Raw genomic sequence first — 15,173 nt, forward strand, 5'->3', positions numbered from 1 at the left:
TTAAAAAAAAAAAAAAAAAAAGAAGAACAGAATCGTCTGATGTATTTCAAAATGGTTCCTTTTCCCCTCCCCCTGCTGAAGTATCAGGGAATTGTTCTCTAATCTTCAGTGTGAGAACTTGGTTAAGCTCCATAAAGCAGAACTCACAAAAGCATGGGTAACCCCCTAAGACTGGGCCCTGATAAGAGTTCTTAACTCTCAACTTCCAGCAATTCACCATTTATAGTTTAGGTTTTCCTACCCTACTACCTGTTCCTGAGGAGCTTTCTGCTCATGGGTTTCTGCTTTGGTAAGCTGTGATTCTCTGTATCCACCTATCTCTCAAGTTTTGGGGGTAGTGGTTTGCTGTCACCTGAATTCTCTGATGGATCTAAGAAGAGTTAGTGATTTTCAGTTCAGCTTTTTACTTATTTTTAGGATGCAGTGATGACTTCCAAGATCTTTACATGACAAGTCACAGGAAGTCTTATTTCTTTGACCCATGGAATTTCTAGAAATATATATTTTAATAGACTATTTTTAGAGCAATTTTAAGTTAACAGCATAATTGAATGAAAAATACAGAGATTTCCCATACATTCCCTGCTCCCATACATACACAGCCTTCCCTGTTATCATATCCCCCACTACAACTGTATATTTGTTACCACTGATGAACCTACGTTATCACCCAAAGTCTATAGTTGACATTGCACTTCACTCACGGTGTTGTACATTCTATGGGTTTTGACAAAAGTATAGCGATATATATCCACTATTATGGTTATACAGAGTAGTTTCACTGCCCTAAAAGTCCTCCGTGCTCCATATATTCATCCCTCCCTAACCCCTGGCATCTTTTTACTTCTCATCTTTTTTACTGTCTCCATAGTTTTACTTTTTCCAGAGTGTCATATAGTTGAAGTCATATTTTATATAGCCTTTTCAGATTGGCTTCTTCTACTTTGTAATATGCATGTAAGTTTCCTCCCTGTTTTTCACAGCTTGATAGTTCATTTCTTTTTTTTGTTTTGTTTTTCAAGATTAATTTATTAGTTTTGAAATGCAATCAAAATAACAAACACCATTTTTGTGTCAAAATTTTATATATAATACATAGTAATGCACTGTTATATGATATCTTTATTGGTCATAAGATTTTTTTGACTCACTTTTCTTCAAATTTATTTTCTTTTTTTAATGTTCAGTTAGCCAACATATAGACGGCCTATTTTTTTTTTAAAGATTTTATTTATTTATTTGACAGAGAGAGACACAGTGAGAGAGGGAACACAGGCAGGGGGAGTGGGAGAGGGAGAAGCAGGCTTCCCGCAGAGCAGGGAGCCCGATGAGGGGCTTGATCCCAGGACCCCGGGATCATGACCTGAGCTGAAGGCAGAGGCTTAACGACTGAGCCACCCAGGTGCCCCAGCACATCATTAGTTTTTGATGTAGTGTTCAATGATTCATTAGTTACATATAACACCCAGTGCTCATAGTTCATTTCTTTTTAGCACTGAATAATATTCCATTGTTCAGACATACCACAGTTTATTTATCCATTCACGAACTGAAGGACATCTTGGTTGCTTCCAGGTTTTAACAGTTACAAATAAAACTACTATAGACATCCACATGCATTTAAAAAAAATTTTTTTCTACAGAGAAAGCAAGCATGCATGCATGCATGCATGCACACACGAGTTGGGGGGGAGGGGCAGAGGGAGCGAGAATCTTAAGCAGGCTCCATGCCCGGCCTTGATCTCATTGAGATCATGACCTGAGCTGAAATCAAGAGTCAGATGCTTAACTGACTGAGTCACCCATATGCCCCCGTATATTTTTGTATGGACAGAAGTTTTCAACTCCTTTGGGTAAATATCAAGCATTGTGATTGCTGGATCATAAGGTAAGTGCATATTTAATTCTGTAACAAACCACCAAAGTATCTTCCAAAGTGGTTTTACCATTCTGTATTCACATCAACAATGAATGAGAGTTCCTGTTTCTCCACATTCTTGTCAACATTTGGTGTTGTCAGTGTTTTGGATTTTGGTCATTCTAATAGGTGTGTAGGGGTATCTCATTGTTGTTTTAATTTGCATTTCCTTGATGATATATGATGTGGAACATCTTTTCATATGTTTATTTGCCATCTGTATATCTTCTTAGGTGACTTGTCTGCTAAGGTCTCTGGTCCATTTTTTAGCCAGGTTATTTGTGAACTTACTGTTGAGTTTAAGAGTTCTTTGTATAACTTTCTAGGGAGATACTTCTGGCCTACTATCCCTGGCTTTGGGGATTAAGCAGACACTCTGAGTCATTTTTCTTCCCCTCATTATAATTTATGTAATTATCTCATGGGATTGGAACATCTTTGGCCTTGGTATACCTTGGTGTTCTAATCTAATGAGTTTACCAACTTCATATATTTAGAGATGATGGAAGCATTGCCATGTGAGCCAAAAAGCCCTCATTGGTCTTCTGTAGCAGGATGCTGACCCTGCATATCATTTAACTTCTATAAGCCTTGTCTTTTTAAACCAGGAAACTATCATTTGATCTAAACAATTTGAATTTTAGAAAGCATCAAATGAGATGATAAAATAGAATCCATTTATACAGTGTAAGGACTTGTGACTATTTTTTAAAATTGTGTTTCATATTGTGGCTTTAAGTTACTTAAGTTAACAATTTTTGTGGCTAAAAATAAGATTTATTCTTCCTGGAAATAATGGACAAAAAATTATCCTATAACAAAATGAAAATTCATCATATTACCTGTGCCAATCCAAACTTTAGGCAGAATACTTATTAGGGGTTTGATTTTCTCAAAGCTCTCTGATTTCAAGGTGAAGCAATCCAAGTCATGCCATGTTTGTGTCCTGGAATGAAAAGAGAAATGATAAATGTGTATTCTTATTTTTTTCTTAAAATAGATTCCTTAAACTATTTTTTTCTTTTTTAAAGATTTTATTTATTTATTTATTTATTTATTTATTTATTTATTTATTTAAGAGAGAGTGAGCACGTGCACCCAGCAGGGGCGGGGTGGGGGGTTGGGGAGAGGGAGAAGCAGGCTTCCCGCTGAGCAGAGAAGCCTGATTTGGGGCTTGAGCCCAGAACCTGAGATCATGACCTGAGCTGAAGGCAGACACTTAACTGACTGAGCCACTCAGGAGCCACATTAAACTATTTCCTAACAGAACAACAGAATATATTGAAACATACTTGCTGGGATGAGTTTTCCTTTGACCTGGCTTAATGGAATCTCTGAGATTTATGAAAAAATTCCTTTACTACTCTTGCTGTTATGTCTTGTTTTAAACAGTTTTAAACAGACCAGGGCTGACTATTTAATGCACTGAGTTATGGCATATTATTTTAATTGAGAGCTTTATTCCTATCAAAAGAACGCCGCTGAAGTGAGGAAGGCTTTGAGCCAGCCAGAGCCTTCTCAATATCAATAGGCTCTGCTACAAGGAGACTAAGCCAGAATTGGAGAATTTTGGTCCTGCCTGCCACTGTATGACAGGCAAGTCACCTGACCGCTTTGGACTCTGTTCCCTCAGCTGTAAAACCAGAGGCTTGGACTAGATAATCCATAATATCCCTAAAGCCAAGATGCTAGGCTTATGAAAAATAGTGACTCTGTAAAAGTAAAATACTGCCCTGTGTCTACAGATTCAGGCAATTCCAGGGTCATTATAAATAGCCAAAATAAAGCTCAGATTTGATGAAGGGAGAACTCTTCAAAGGCTTCCTCCTAAATATGGAAACAAGGGAGATAACATCGGCACAGAAATAAATCTATTTTATGTAATGTAAAATTCCGTGTCACCTTCCTAGGATCACTGTTACACCCTATTGCAAAATGGGACTTAAGTAGACCACGTGACAATGAAACCTGAAATAAGCCTGTGCTATTCCTTGGGTACCCCTGCGTTGTTAGGAACAGCTATACATGTTAATTCATTTTATGCTTATAACAACCTGAAAAAAGTGTACTGTCTACATTTGTGAGTTCAGAAACTTTCCAGTTCAAGTCTCACTTACACTCACTGAGCGGCAGAGGATTTTAAATTTGCCAGCGCATTTAGGGCAAATTTCTGGAACCTCAGGAAGCCTCCTCTGTGAGGCTTTTTAAAAACAGAGGGTCGTAGTCCACTAACATTAACTGTTTATCTCTGGGCCAGGCCCCACGCTACACGCTGTGCACGGATTTTCTCAGCCCTCAAAATGACTCTACGAACGAGGTAATTTTAGTCACTGTCTACTCTTTGAAGGGTGGGAGTACGCTCTGAGACCACCTGTGGAGCTGCGGGAGGTGAGCGTTACTGCCGCCAGGCAGGCCCTTGCAGTGTGGATGAGGGTCTGGGGAAATTTGGGGGAGTTGAGGCGGCGAGTGTCTCGGTGTTTCCCTTCTCTGAAGCCGTTAGGAGCCTCTCTAGCTGTGTCTCCTCATCCTATTGTCTGTCCTTGAGCTCCCCGAGGCTTTGCGCGCCACTTTGTGCCCAGGGATCTGTGGGTCCCAATTACCCTGCACGGTTCTCGCCTCCTGTTCAGACATCGGAGCAGCAGGAACAAGCGCTGAGAATTGCCCAGACTGCAGAGGTACCAGCCCGGGACCAGATTCTGCTCAGCCACCAGAGCTCGGCGCTCACCGCCAGCCCGCGCAGCCTCGGGGGCCAGGGCGGTCCCAGCCGCTCAGCTGACCTGGGGGCGGGGCCCGGGCGGCGAGAGCGAGAGCCCGGCTTCTTCCGAGGGAGCCGCGCTTCCGCGGCCTCCGATCCCGGGGCAGTAGCACCCGCTCTCGATATGCGCCTCCGCCTGCTTCTCCTGCTCGCCTTGTGCGGAGCGGGCCCCACTGCCTTGGGACGCAGCCTCAGCTTGCGGGGAAGCTGGAGGATCCGCAGCGGGAACGGCTCGCTGGAGCTGCCGGGGAGGGTCCCCGGTTGCGTGCACAGCGCCCTGTTGCAGCGGGGCCTCATCCAGGTACTGTGTGCGGCCGCCCGGCCGGAACCTGCACCCGCATGCCCCTCGTGCTGAGAGGGGCCCAGGAACGGCTTGGCAAACCCCAAGCTTTAGGCTGTGTTCCTGGGTTTGGCCCTAACTTTCCCTTTGCGTCTTGTGGTCTGGGGCGGGGAAATGCTGAGGCCATTTATGTACTGTTGGCGGAGAGCACCTCTGGGGTCTGGGCTTGGTGGAGACGGACCGACCCAGTGTGGGACATCACTAATTCTGGAAGGCGGAAGTTCATACAGGGCATACAGTATTTCTGCTGGCGGTTTTCCTATTGCGATAGTTCTCCACTGTAGAGTGTATAGAAAGGACTTGTTACTGACAAAGCATAAGGCAGGGGCTTACTGTTTTACTATATGGACACTTCAGGGGACAATAGTTTTGCTAAGTGTTAGAGTTGTATTCAGTAATGTCTTAGTTTTTCTCTTTCGCTTGTAGACCTCAGGGAGTCAGATTTGGGATTGATGCCACCCTCCTAGGGTGAGGAAGATGAGACATACAAATGTAAGGTTAGGATTATTAGTACTAGTGTAAAGGCTAAATAATTTTTAAGACTGATTGGGATATGAAGAAAGATGCCATTTCCTCTCAGGGCACGTGATACGTGTGTGTGTGTGTGTGTGTGTGTGTGTGTCTTAACAGATGCTCCAATTTATAGACTCCTTGTGGAGGACGGTTTTCTATTTGGCTGCCTGTGTGCAGAGGTTTGCAAACAGACTTTCCCACCTTCCACTGTTTTTGTGCACTGTTCCATCAGCTGCATGTGGCTTTCCCATTCTTTAATCATTCTTGCCTGGGACAAGATGTACTTGATACATTGTCCCAGCCCCTATAACATCTCTACAAGAGTAGATCTTCTTAACTGCATTTTATGGATGATAGGGAGTCATGGAACCCAGAGAAGTTAGAGAATTTACCCAAAATCACAAAGCAACTAAGTGGCAGAAGTGGAAGTCTAGCCCAGGCTGGCCTGACTCCATTCCATAGCCTGCGTTCTCAACGTTACTACCCTTACCATGGTGTTTTGAAAAATTATGATATTCCTGTGGTTGACTATGAGGAATATCATTCACAGTTTACTTAAATGACAGGATCATCAAGTAGGGTTATGCAAAATTTCTGATCTGGTACACATTAGCTTTTTTTCAAGAAATATATATCAGAAAGGAAGTGAATCTTGTGACTTGTGAAAGTGTGAAGTGAAGTGAAAATGACACTGACCATAGTCCAGTTTATTTTTTAAAATAACTAATTCTCAAACTTAGGTACGTTAACTACTTTTAGTTAACAAAAAGACATAGACATAGACCACATAGACATAGACCACAGCTGACCTTGGTACCCTGAGGCTTCCTTCACACATGCTTTGAGAATGCCTGTGTTTATTTTGCAGGGTCTCTCCTTGCCTCATTTTACTGAAAAATTAAGGGCAGTAAGAAATAATTAGTGGCTTTAGCAAATCAGATGATTATTCCATGTTACAAGGCTACATATTAAGAAACAGTGTTTGGTTACTAGCTAATGAGAAGGAGGTTGTCAGAGTATGAAATAACTGACTTTTCCTCATGGAAATAATTTACAGTGTTTGTTAAATATGTTCAGAAATTCTTAGAAAAACTTTAAGTTCAATAAGGTATATGTGGGTTTTAAATGGTAGTGGGATGAGAGGTCGGGGTGGCTTTTGGGGATTGCAGAACTCTGGGCCTGATCATCAGCAACATCAGTATTACTGAGTAATATGCTGCTGTTATTCCACCTGTTTCATTCCAACTTCCCTTCCTGGTGTTGGCCTCAGGAAATACTCTGTCGTTTAGAGCAGATACTGGACCCGATACTGTGTTTACACAGAGAACTTGAAACATATCTTGCCAAAGGTATTTACTTATTCATTCCCCTAATTACCTTATAAGTATTCGGTACTTCCAACATAACAGGCACTATTCAAAGTGCCTGAAATTGAGTGGTGAAGAAAACAAACTCTTCGTCCCAATAGGCATTCTTTTTTTTTTTTTTTTTTTAAGATTTTATTTATTTATTTGAGAGAGAGAGAGAGCACAAGAGGGGGGAGCGGGAGAGGGAGAAGCAGACTCCCTGCTGAGCAGGGAGCCCGATGCGGGACTCGATCCCGGGACTCCAGGATCATGACCTGAGCCAGAGGCAGTCGCTTAACCAACTGAGCCACCCAGGCGCCCCCAATAGGCATTCTAGTGGAGGAGATAGACAACAGACAAATTAATAGATAATATAATGGCAGGTGGTGCACGGAAAAGAAAGCCGATTAGAGGAAGCGAGGGTAGAAGGCTGGTTGGGAAGGACTGCTATTAGAATAAAGCGGTTAAAGATAGCCATTTTGATAAAGTGACTTTTAAGCAGAGATCTTTTTGATAAGTTCAGTTTTAAAAAGAAGTGGATTCCCAGCAAAGAGGGAAAAAAGATGAGTGTGGAGAGGGGAGAGGCCTTGAGGTGGGAATGTGCTTGACAAGTTCTAGGTGGCCAGTGTGGCTGGAACCCTGTGAGAAATCACGGAAGGGAATGTATTCAAAGAGGGCATCTGTAGCAGATCATGCAGGGCTTATAAGCCATGGGAAGCGCGCTGGATTTTATTCTACATGTATCGGGAGTTTGGAGCATAGAGTTGCATGAATGGATCTGCCTGTTAGAAGGTCATTTTGGCTGTGTGAAGACCAAAATGCAACAGAATGGTAGCATGGACACTGAGTAGAGGACTAGTGCCCTTAAATGGGCAGGAGATGACTTCTTGCTTGGACCAAGGTGGTAGTGGTGAAATGGTGAGAAAGCTTGTGAGAACACATTTTAAATGTAGAACCAACAGGATTTGTTCAGTTGGATTTGTCAATGGATTGGGTGTGAGGTGTGAAAGAAAGAGGAGTCAAAGAAAACTTCAGGATTTTTTGGTCTGAGCAGTTAGTTTAATAGAATTCATCTTTACTGAGAGGCTCCTTTGGCCGACCTTTGGTGTTTCATAGGTGACTTGGCTGTGTTTCCTATACAGAATCTAAATCTTAGGTGTCTTGGAGAGCCTTTGAGCTCCCTGATAAAGGTTATCATTCATTCATTCAGCCTACTGTTATACCACACACTAAATAAAGTATGCATTATAATAAAAAAGAAATGAATAAGACTCAGTTCCTGTTTTGTAGGAGGTCACATTCTTGTGAGGCAGAAAACCTAACTAATCACCATATGATATACTAAGTGCTTAGATAAGGGGACTCTTGTAAGAACATTCTCAGCTTTCCTATGCAATTCCTCAGTGGTGCAAGTTTGAAAAGCTTTTTTTTTTAATTTTTTAAGATTTTATTTATTTATTTGTCAGAGAGAGAGAGAGCACAAACAGGGGGAATGGCAGGCAGAGGGAGAAGCAGGCTACCGCCGAGCAAGGAGCTGGATGTGGGACTCGATCCCAGGACCCTGGGATCATGACCTGAGCCGAAGGCAGATGCCCAACCGACTGAGCCACCCAGGTGTCCCACATTTTTCTTTTTTTTTAGATAAAAGATTCTCAGTGTGCCAAAATTAGAAAATATAGATGAGAAGAAGAAAACTTGGAAACCTGGCTTTCAGAGATAACTACTATTAAAATTTAAAAATATATCCATTCAGAACTTTTCTGTCTATACACATTTTTGATAATTATTTAAATATACAGTGTAACAAGGGGCGCCTGACTGGCTCAGTCGGTGGAGCCCGGGACTCTTGATCTCAGGGTCGTTGAGTTCGATCCCCATGTTGGGTGTAGAGATTAAATATACAGTGTAACAAAATTTTTATGTAGAATATTTTTGATGGTTTTACATATGATAAACATATTTCTACAAACCATGTTTAAGGGCTCTTTTTGATTTCATTGTATATATTTGCTATCATATGATCAATCACTTACTGTTGGATAGTTATCTGACTTGATTTTTTCTATTCTTTGATAAAGATCCTCTTGACTAAATTTTATTTAGCGTATATCCTTATTTTCTTAGACATTTCTTAGAAGTGCAATTGCTGATTAAAAGGGTATGCACTTTTTTAGCCTTTTAATATGTACTTACGAGTTTTTCTCAATAAAAACTGTAACAGTTTTACATTCCCATCATCATTTTATCAGAGTGCTCATTTTAGGTGCTAGATTTGGACGTTATTCTATTTATTTAGTTTTTAAAAAGATTTATTTATTTATTTTAGAGAGAGAGTGCAGGCGCATGTGAGTGGAGGGAGGGGCAGAGGGAGAGGGAGAGAGAGAATCTCAAGCAGACTCCCCGCTGAGTAGGGAGCCTTGGTTGGGGGCGGGGGTGCTCAATCCCAAAACCCTGAGATCATGACCTGAGCCAAAATCTAGAGTGGGACACTCAACTGACTGAGCCACCCAGGTGCCCCATTTGGACATTATTATTATTATTTTTTTTTAAGATTTTATTTATTTATTTGACAGAGAGAGATAGAGCAGGAGCACAAGCAGGGGGAGTGGGAGAGGGAGAAGCGGGCTTCCCGCCTCAGCAGGGAGCCCGATGCAGGGCTCGATCCCAGGACCCTGGGATCATGACCTGAACCGAAGGCAGACGCCCAACGACTGAGCCACCCAGGCTCCCCTGGACATTATTTTAAAAAGCAAAACTAAACACAATTTATAGTGAGGTTGAACATCTTTTATGTGTTTATTTCATGTTTATTGGTGATTTGAGGTTATTTACTCATGTTTTTTATTTTTCTGTTGGCTATTCATCTTTTAAAATACAGATTTGTTAGACCTCTTGTTCTATATTTTCAAAATGTCTCTTTTGTTAATGATTTATTTTGTCATATAGCTGTTTTAAAGTTTTATATATTGAAAATCTTGTAAGGTTTTTTCCTTTTATGATTGTTTCTGTCTTCGATATTATACTTCAGAAGTAATTCCCTCTTTCCCAATTAAATAAATATTTACAATTATTTCCCTTTTTTAGTATCTTTATAATTCCCTTACATGTTTAAAATATTGATCCATTTGAGTTTTTCAAATGGTTGGTTTTTATATCCCATAATTTAACAATTTCTCTTTTGTTCACTGATATAAAACATTACTTTTTCATGTATGAAATTCTCATATACTGATAATTTTCTTATTCCCTCTCTTAAAATTATTTTTTAAAGAATTATAAATGTTTAATGCTTCTTGAACAAAAAATTGCACAAAAATATAGAATATAAAGAACAAGGGAAAAACAATAAAAAGCATACTACAAAGCAGAAGTAACCACTGTATAATTTTTTATGTGTATCTTTCCAGATTTTTCTAAGTATATACAAATACAATAATATGAAATCAATTCCTGAAATGGTTTTGTAAGTACTTCTTCATTTAAAATATATGGTGAACATATTTCTGTATCTATGTGTCTATAAGTATAGATCTAGAATAATTTTTAATAACTACATAGACTCCATTATGAAGATGTGTTCATATTTGAAATCTACACTTAAAAATAGAAGAGAATAGGGCGCCTGGGTGGCTCAGTTGGTTAAGCGACTGCCTTCGGCTCAGGTCATGATCCTGGAGTCCCGGGATCGAGTCCCGCATCGGGCTCCCTGCTCAGCGGGGAGTCTGCTTCTCCCTCTGACCCTCCCCCCTCTCATGTGCTCTCTCTCTCTTAAATAAATAAATAAAATCTTAAAAAAAAATAGAGAATATATTATAAATATATGAATATACACATATACTAAAAAATGGTAGGCACCAAATGCTTAGGACTTTTTCTCTAAATTTTATGATTGTCTTATATCCTTCTTATGTAATTGGGACAAATGATCAGAGAAGACTTTTTAGATGTGTAAATTTGTAAAATATAAATGTTAAGATTATATCATGGTAGCTATACATGTGATTAATAAGTTAGTCTTAATCATTCTGTCCTAGGAGCTGTCATTCTGTCCTATGAGCCACGAGTCTGTCAATGGAGGCACTAATCTGCCGATTATCACTCATCAATAAATTCTAATAAAATATGTGCATCAGTGTGGATAAATGTGTATTTTTGAACTCTGGAAGTAGCCAAGAGGCAACTGTCATGTAGATATACTTTTAAAACTTTTTGTTATGGTAAATTTCAAACAAATACCAAAAAAAGTAGCAAGTGAACTCCCATTTACCCACCACCCTGCCTTCAATATAGTTCATTTTATTTCTTCCTCCATTCACTATGCACCCCCCCTTATTTTAAAGCAGTCCTAGACATCACATCATTTCATCCTCAAACATTTCACTATGGATCTCTAAGTATAATACCATTATCACCCATTTGAATATTTTTGTTGTGTTTCAGAGGAGGAAGTCTCATGATTATGGTCCAAAATGACCAAATATAAATTTATCCTTAAATAGAAGGTACTTTTTCTGGTGTCTGTACTCACCTTCTATGAAAGACTTAAAAATGGAATATTTGATTTTATTTGATCATTTTATGATGCAAAATGATCTCAGAAGCTTCTAGGAAAGGAGTCATTTAAAGGTCTGGATGTTTGGGGCGCCTGGGTGGCTCAGTTGGTTAAGCCACTGCCTTCGGCTCAGGTCATGATCCTGGAGTCCTGGGATCGAGTCCCACATCGGGCTCCCTGCTCGGCGGGGGGTCTGCTTCTCCCCCTGACCCTCCCCACTCTCATGCTCTATCTCATTCTCTCTCTCAAATAAATAAATAAAATCTTTAAAAAAAAATGGTCTGGATGTTTTCTAAAAGTTTGACTGCTTAAACGATGTGTGACATTAAGGAGATAAATTAGTTTAGGATTCTATTTGAAGTTTAAGTTTGAGCAGAAACAGTCTTTCAGTTTTGAGGAAGAGAGAACCCTGAGGTTTTTAAGCCTTCTTTAAAAAAAAAAAGATAACTTTAGAAAATCCTGATCCTTAAACCTGGACATAATGCTTCTTCGTTTGATGCCTTGTGGGGTGTGTTTGCTTGTGAAGAGGATTTGCTTCTCATGGCCCAACACTGGGAATCAAGGGAACATCTGAGAGTTGAATTTTTAGGTAAGGGCTGGTTAGTCTTTGTCACATGTAAGTGTACATAGTCAACCTAGGCTATGAGACTCATCTTCATGTAATAATGATTTAATGTCCTCCATGTGCATTGCACTATCCTTGACCCTCTCAGGTGCACCTGATCTTACAATTCCCACCACAAGGTTATCATTTCTTACACTGACTGAGGCTCAGAGAAGTTATGGCCTAAGATCATTGCATCTATTAAACGGTGGGACAAGGATTCAACCCACATCTTTTCACATCCCATATTGCCTGTTGGCAAGAATAAATAGTAAGCAAAGAGAACAATTACTGTTTTAATTTAAAGATGTCTAGTGAAAACAGTGACGAGCACAATATACTGTTCAAAATATACCACCAAAAGCATCCCATTTGCTAAAAGTTCTTGATAAATGCAAGCAGGTCAGTCCACACATCCCTTCTTCTCTGTTCTCCGTCTCTTGGAAGTCTCTTAGTTTCTGCCGTTTGTGCGAGAACTGTGTGGCTCTGTGCCAGAATTGCTCCACTGCCTTAATCTCTAACTCTGTCCTCTCCTGATTTGTGGCTGGAAATTCTGCTCCACTCTTCCACCTGAATGTCTTCATGGAGTATTGAAACTCAATATATCCAAATGCCTCTTCTCTCAATTCTCCCAAATCCTTAGTTTCTCTTCTTTTATCCATTTTTTTTCTTTTAACAATCACATAAGGAAGCATTTATTTGAGGTTTAACATGAAATCATACAAATAAAATTTGTATAAACCCAAATCCACATCGAGTCATAACACAGATAGCAAAAGACAAAGTAAAAACAAAGAAAACTAACTGGCGGCTATATACAGTTGGACACAGTTGTGTCTTGCACACTAGAAAGTCTTTTACAAAATAATCATCTTAGATCAACAGAAGACCAGTCTTCAATGTCGTCCTGCAAGGTGGGTTAACTTTAGCAATCTCCTCCGGTTTTCTCCAACGTCCTCCTTTAGTATGGCTGGTAATTGTTTTGGTGATTGCCACCCCCTCGAGACGCCTTGCCATAAGTGCTCTGTTGGCCACTGTAGTCTGCGTATCCCTAGTTCCCATAGTTACACCCACTATAATCATAGCCGCCATGGCCACTATAGTTTTGATCACCACCATAAGCACGACTGTAATTTCCATATCCTTGATCATAATAGTTATTAAATCCGTGGTTCCAGTTTTGGCCCTGACCTCGTCCACGACCCCTAGTACCACCTCGTCCACCAGCTGCAGCACCTCTTCCTCCTTTTTGTTGTTGCTGTTGCTGCCCGTATACCTCTTTGGGTTGTGCAACTTTGATTTCACACTTCCCAGAACCAATCTGATGATATCTGCTTTATAACAATTTCTTTACTGGCTCTTCGTCTGTATATGTCATACAGATAAAACAAAATCCTCTTCTTTCATTTGTTTTTGTATCCATGGGAAGTTCAATATTTTCAATCTCTCCAAAGGCTCCAAAATAGTCTTTAATTTGTTCTTCAGAAGTATCTGGGCTCAATCCACCCACAAAAAACCTTTTTGGGGGGTTCTTTCCCTTTTAAAGCTTTGGCCCTTTTGGGGGTCTATCAATTTGCCATCCAATTTGTGTTCTTTCAGTTCCCAAACCTTATCAACACTAGCAGCATCTCTGAAAAGCACAAATCCAAATCCTCTTGATCTTCCAGTCACTGTTTTAATTGTGCAGTCTACAACTTCTCCAAATCGAGACAAATATACAGTCCGATCTTCCTTGCTTGTATCCCAGCTCAAACCTCCAATGAACACTTTCCCGTCATCCGGCTGACTCTTGCTCGCGTTGATCTTGGATCCCTCCGCGACTTCCTCTCCGTTGCCGTACTCGTTCATGGCCTCCACGGTGGCGGAGTTGTCGGCCGGGGGGCTGGTGCGTAGTGCGGCCGCGGCCGAGCGTTGTATGGAGCTGGACTTAAAATGGCGGCGGAAGAGCCTTTTATCCATTTCTAAAAAAAGCAGCAACATTTTCTCAGTGAAGGAGGCCTGGAATTTTGATGCCATTTTTGTTTCTTCTCACTCAAGTAGTATGTTGCTACGTGCTGGATTTTGTAGGTCCAACCTACAACATCGTATAACCGTTCCTGCCTAGTCATTTGTATTGCTCTCAACCTAGCTTATTGTTTTCTTTTTTAAAAAGAGGTCAACTAATTTTAATGACTTTTAGAAATAGGTAAAGGATATACAGTTGATCCTCAAACTGTGTGGGTCCACTTACACTCAGGTTTTTTTCAGTAAATACAGTACTGTAAACGTATTTTCTCTTCCTTGTGATTTTCTTAGTAACATTCTCATTTCTCTAGCTTACTTTATTGTTGGAATGCAGTATATAATACATAGACAAAGTCTGTTAATTGACTGTTTATGTTATTGGTAAGGTTTCTGGTCAATAGTAGGCTATTAGTGGTTAATTTTGAGGAGTCAAAAGTTAATAAGCAGATTTTTGACTGCATGGGGTTTAGGAACACCATATTGTTAACTGTACCCCCAAGGGTTAATTGTAATGATTAAAAAAAAAATTTAAAGGTGGGATACGTAATGAAAGCAAGTATCCTTGCATCCCTGTCTCCTAGTTTTCTAGTTCCCTTCCACAGAAACAACCACTGTTAACCAGATTCTTGTGTATATTCACGTATCTTGTGATATGTCTATATACATAATAGATTTATCTACATTTCTCTCCACAGATGATCACATTCTATGTATATTGTTTGGTACTGACTTTTTTCTTTAACTTGACATATCCTAGAAGTCATTTCAGATCAGTACCTATAACAGTTAACGATAGCTATCATTTGTTGAATGCTTGCTATACGCGATGAATAGTTCTAAGCACTCTCCACATGTTACCTCTTGCAATTTTCATACTGATCCTGGGAGGTACTATTATTATCCCTGTTCTAGAACTGAGAAAACAGAAGTATAAAGGTGTTACATGAGCTTCCCAGGATCCCACGGGTATTAGGGCTGAGCTGGGACTTGAACTCATGCAAACAAGGTTGCTCCCCACTGCTGCTCTTACCTGTCAGCTCTTACCCCCGCCCCCCAGCTCAAGCTTCATCTCAGAGGCAGGAATTACGGCTGTGGATCTGTTCAACTGTCCAACCTTGCTCCCTGAGCAAGTGTGATCAGT

At 40.3% G+C, this 15,173-nt stretch overlaps 1 protein-coding gene and 1 pseudogene across 6 annotated transcripts in view; one reads left to right on the plus strand and one right to left on the minus strand.

Moving 5' to 3' along the window:
• The first annotated feature begins 4,721 nt into the window (after window positions 1-4,721).
• MANBA (mannosidase beta) overlaps window positions 4,722-15,173 on the plus strand; it is a 108,517-nt gene continuing 98,065 nt past the window's right edge. For 3 of the 6 annotated variants that reach the window (XR_014142922.1, XM_081812053.1, XM_081812055.1), the window contains exon 1: window positions 4,722-4,974. Coding sequence is in view for 4 of the 6 variants with exons in the window: in XM_081812053.1 (XP_081668179.1) it covers window positions 4,798-4,974 (177 nt within the window). In the remaining 2 variants the exon portion in view is untranslated. The remainder of the gene's footprint in view (window positions 4,975-15,173) is intronic. The other 3 variants (XM_081812051.1, XM_081812052.1, XM_081812054.1) reach the window with 3 other exon arrangements.
• Window positions 12,680-14,044, minus strand: LOC102735264 (heterogeneous nuclear ribonucleoprotein D-like pseudogene; annotated as a pseudogene).

The sequence above is a fragment of the Leptonychotes weddellii genome, chromosome 2 (assembly GCF_054177405.1).
Source record: "Leptonychotes weddellii isolate Sample4059 chromosome 2, ASM5417740v2, whole genome shotgun sequence".
NCBI lineage: Eukaryota > Metazoa > Chordata > Mammalia > Carnivora > Phocidae > Leptonychotes > Leptonychotes weddellii.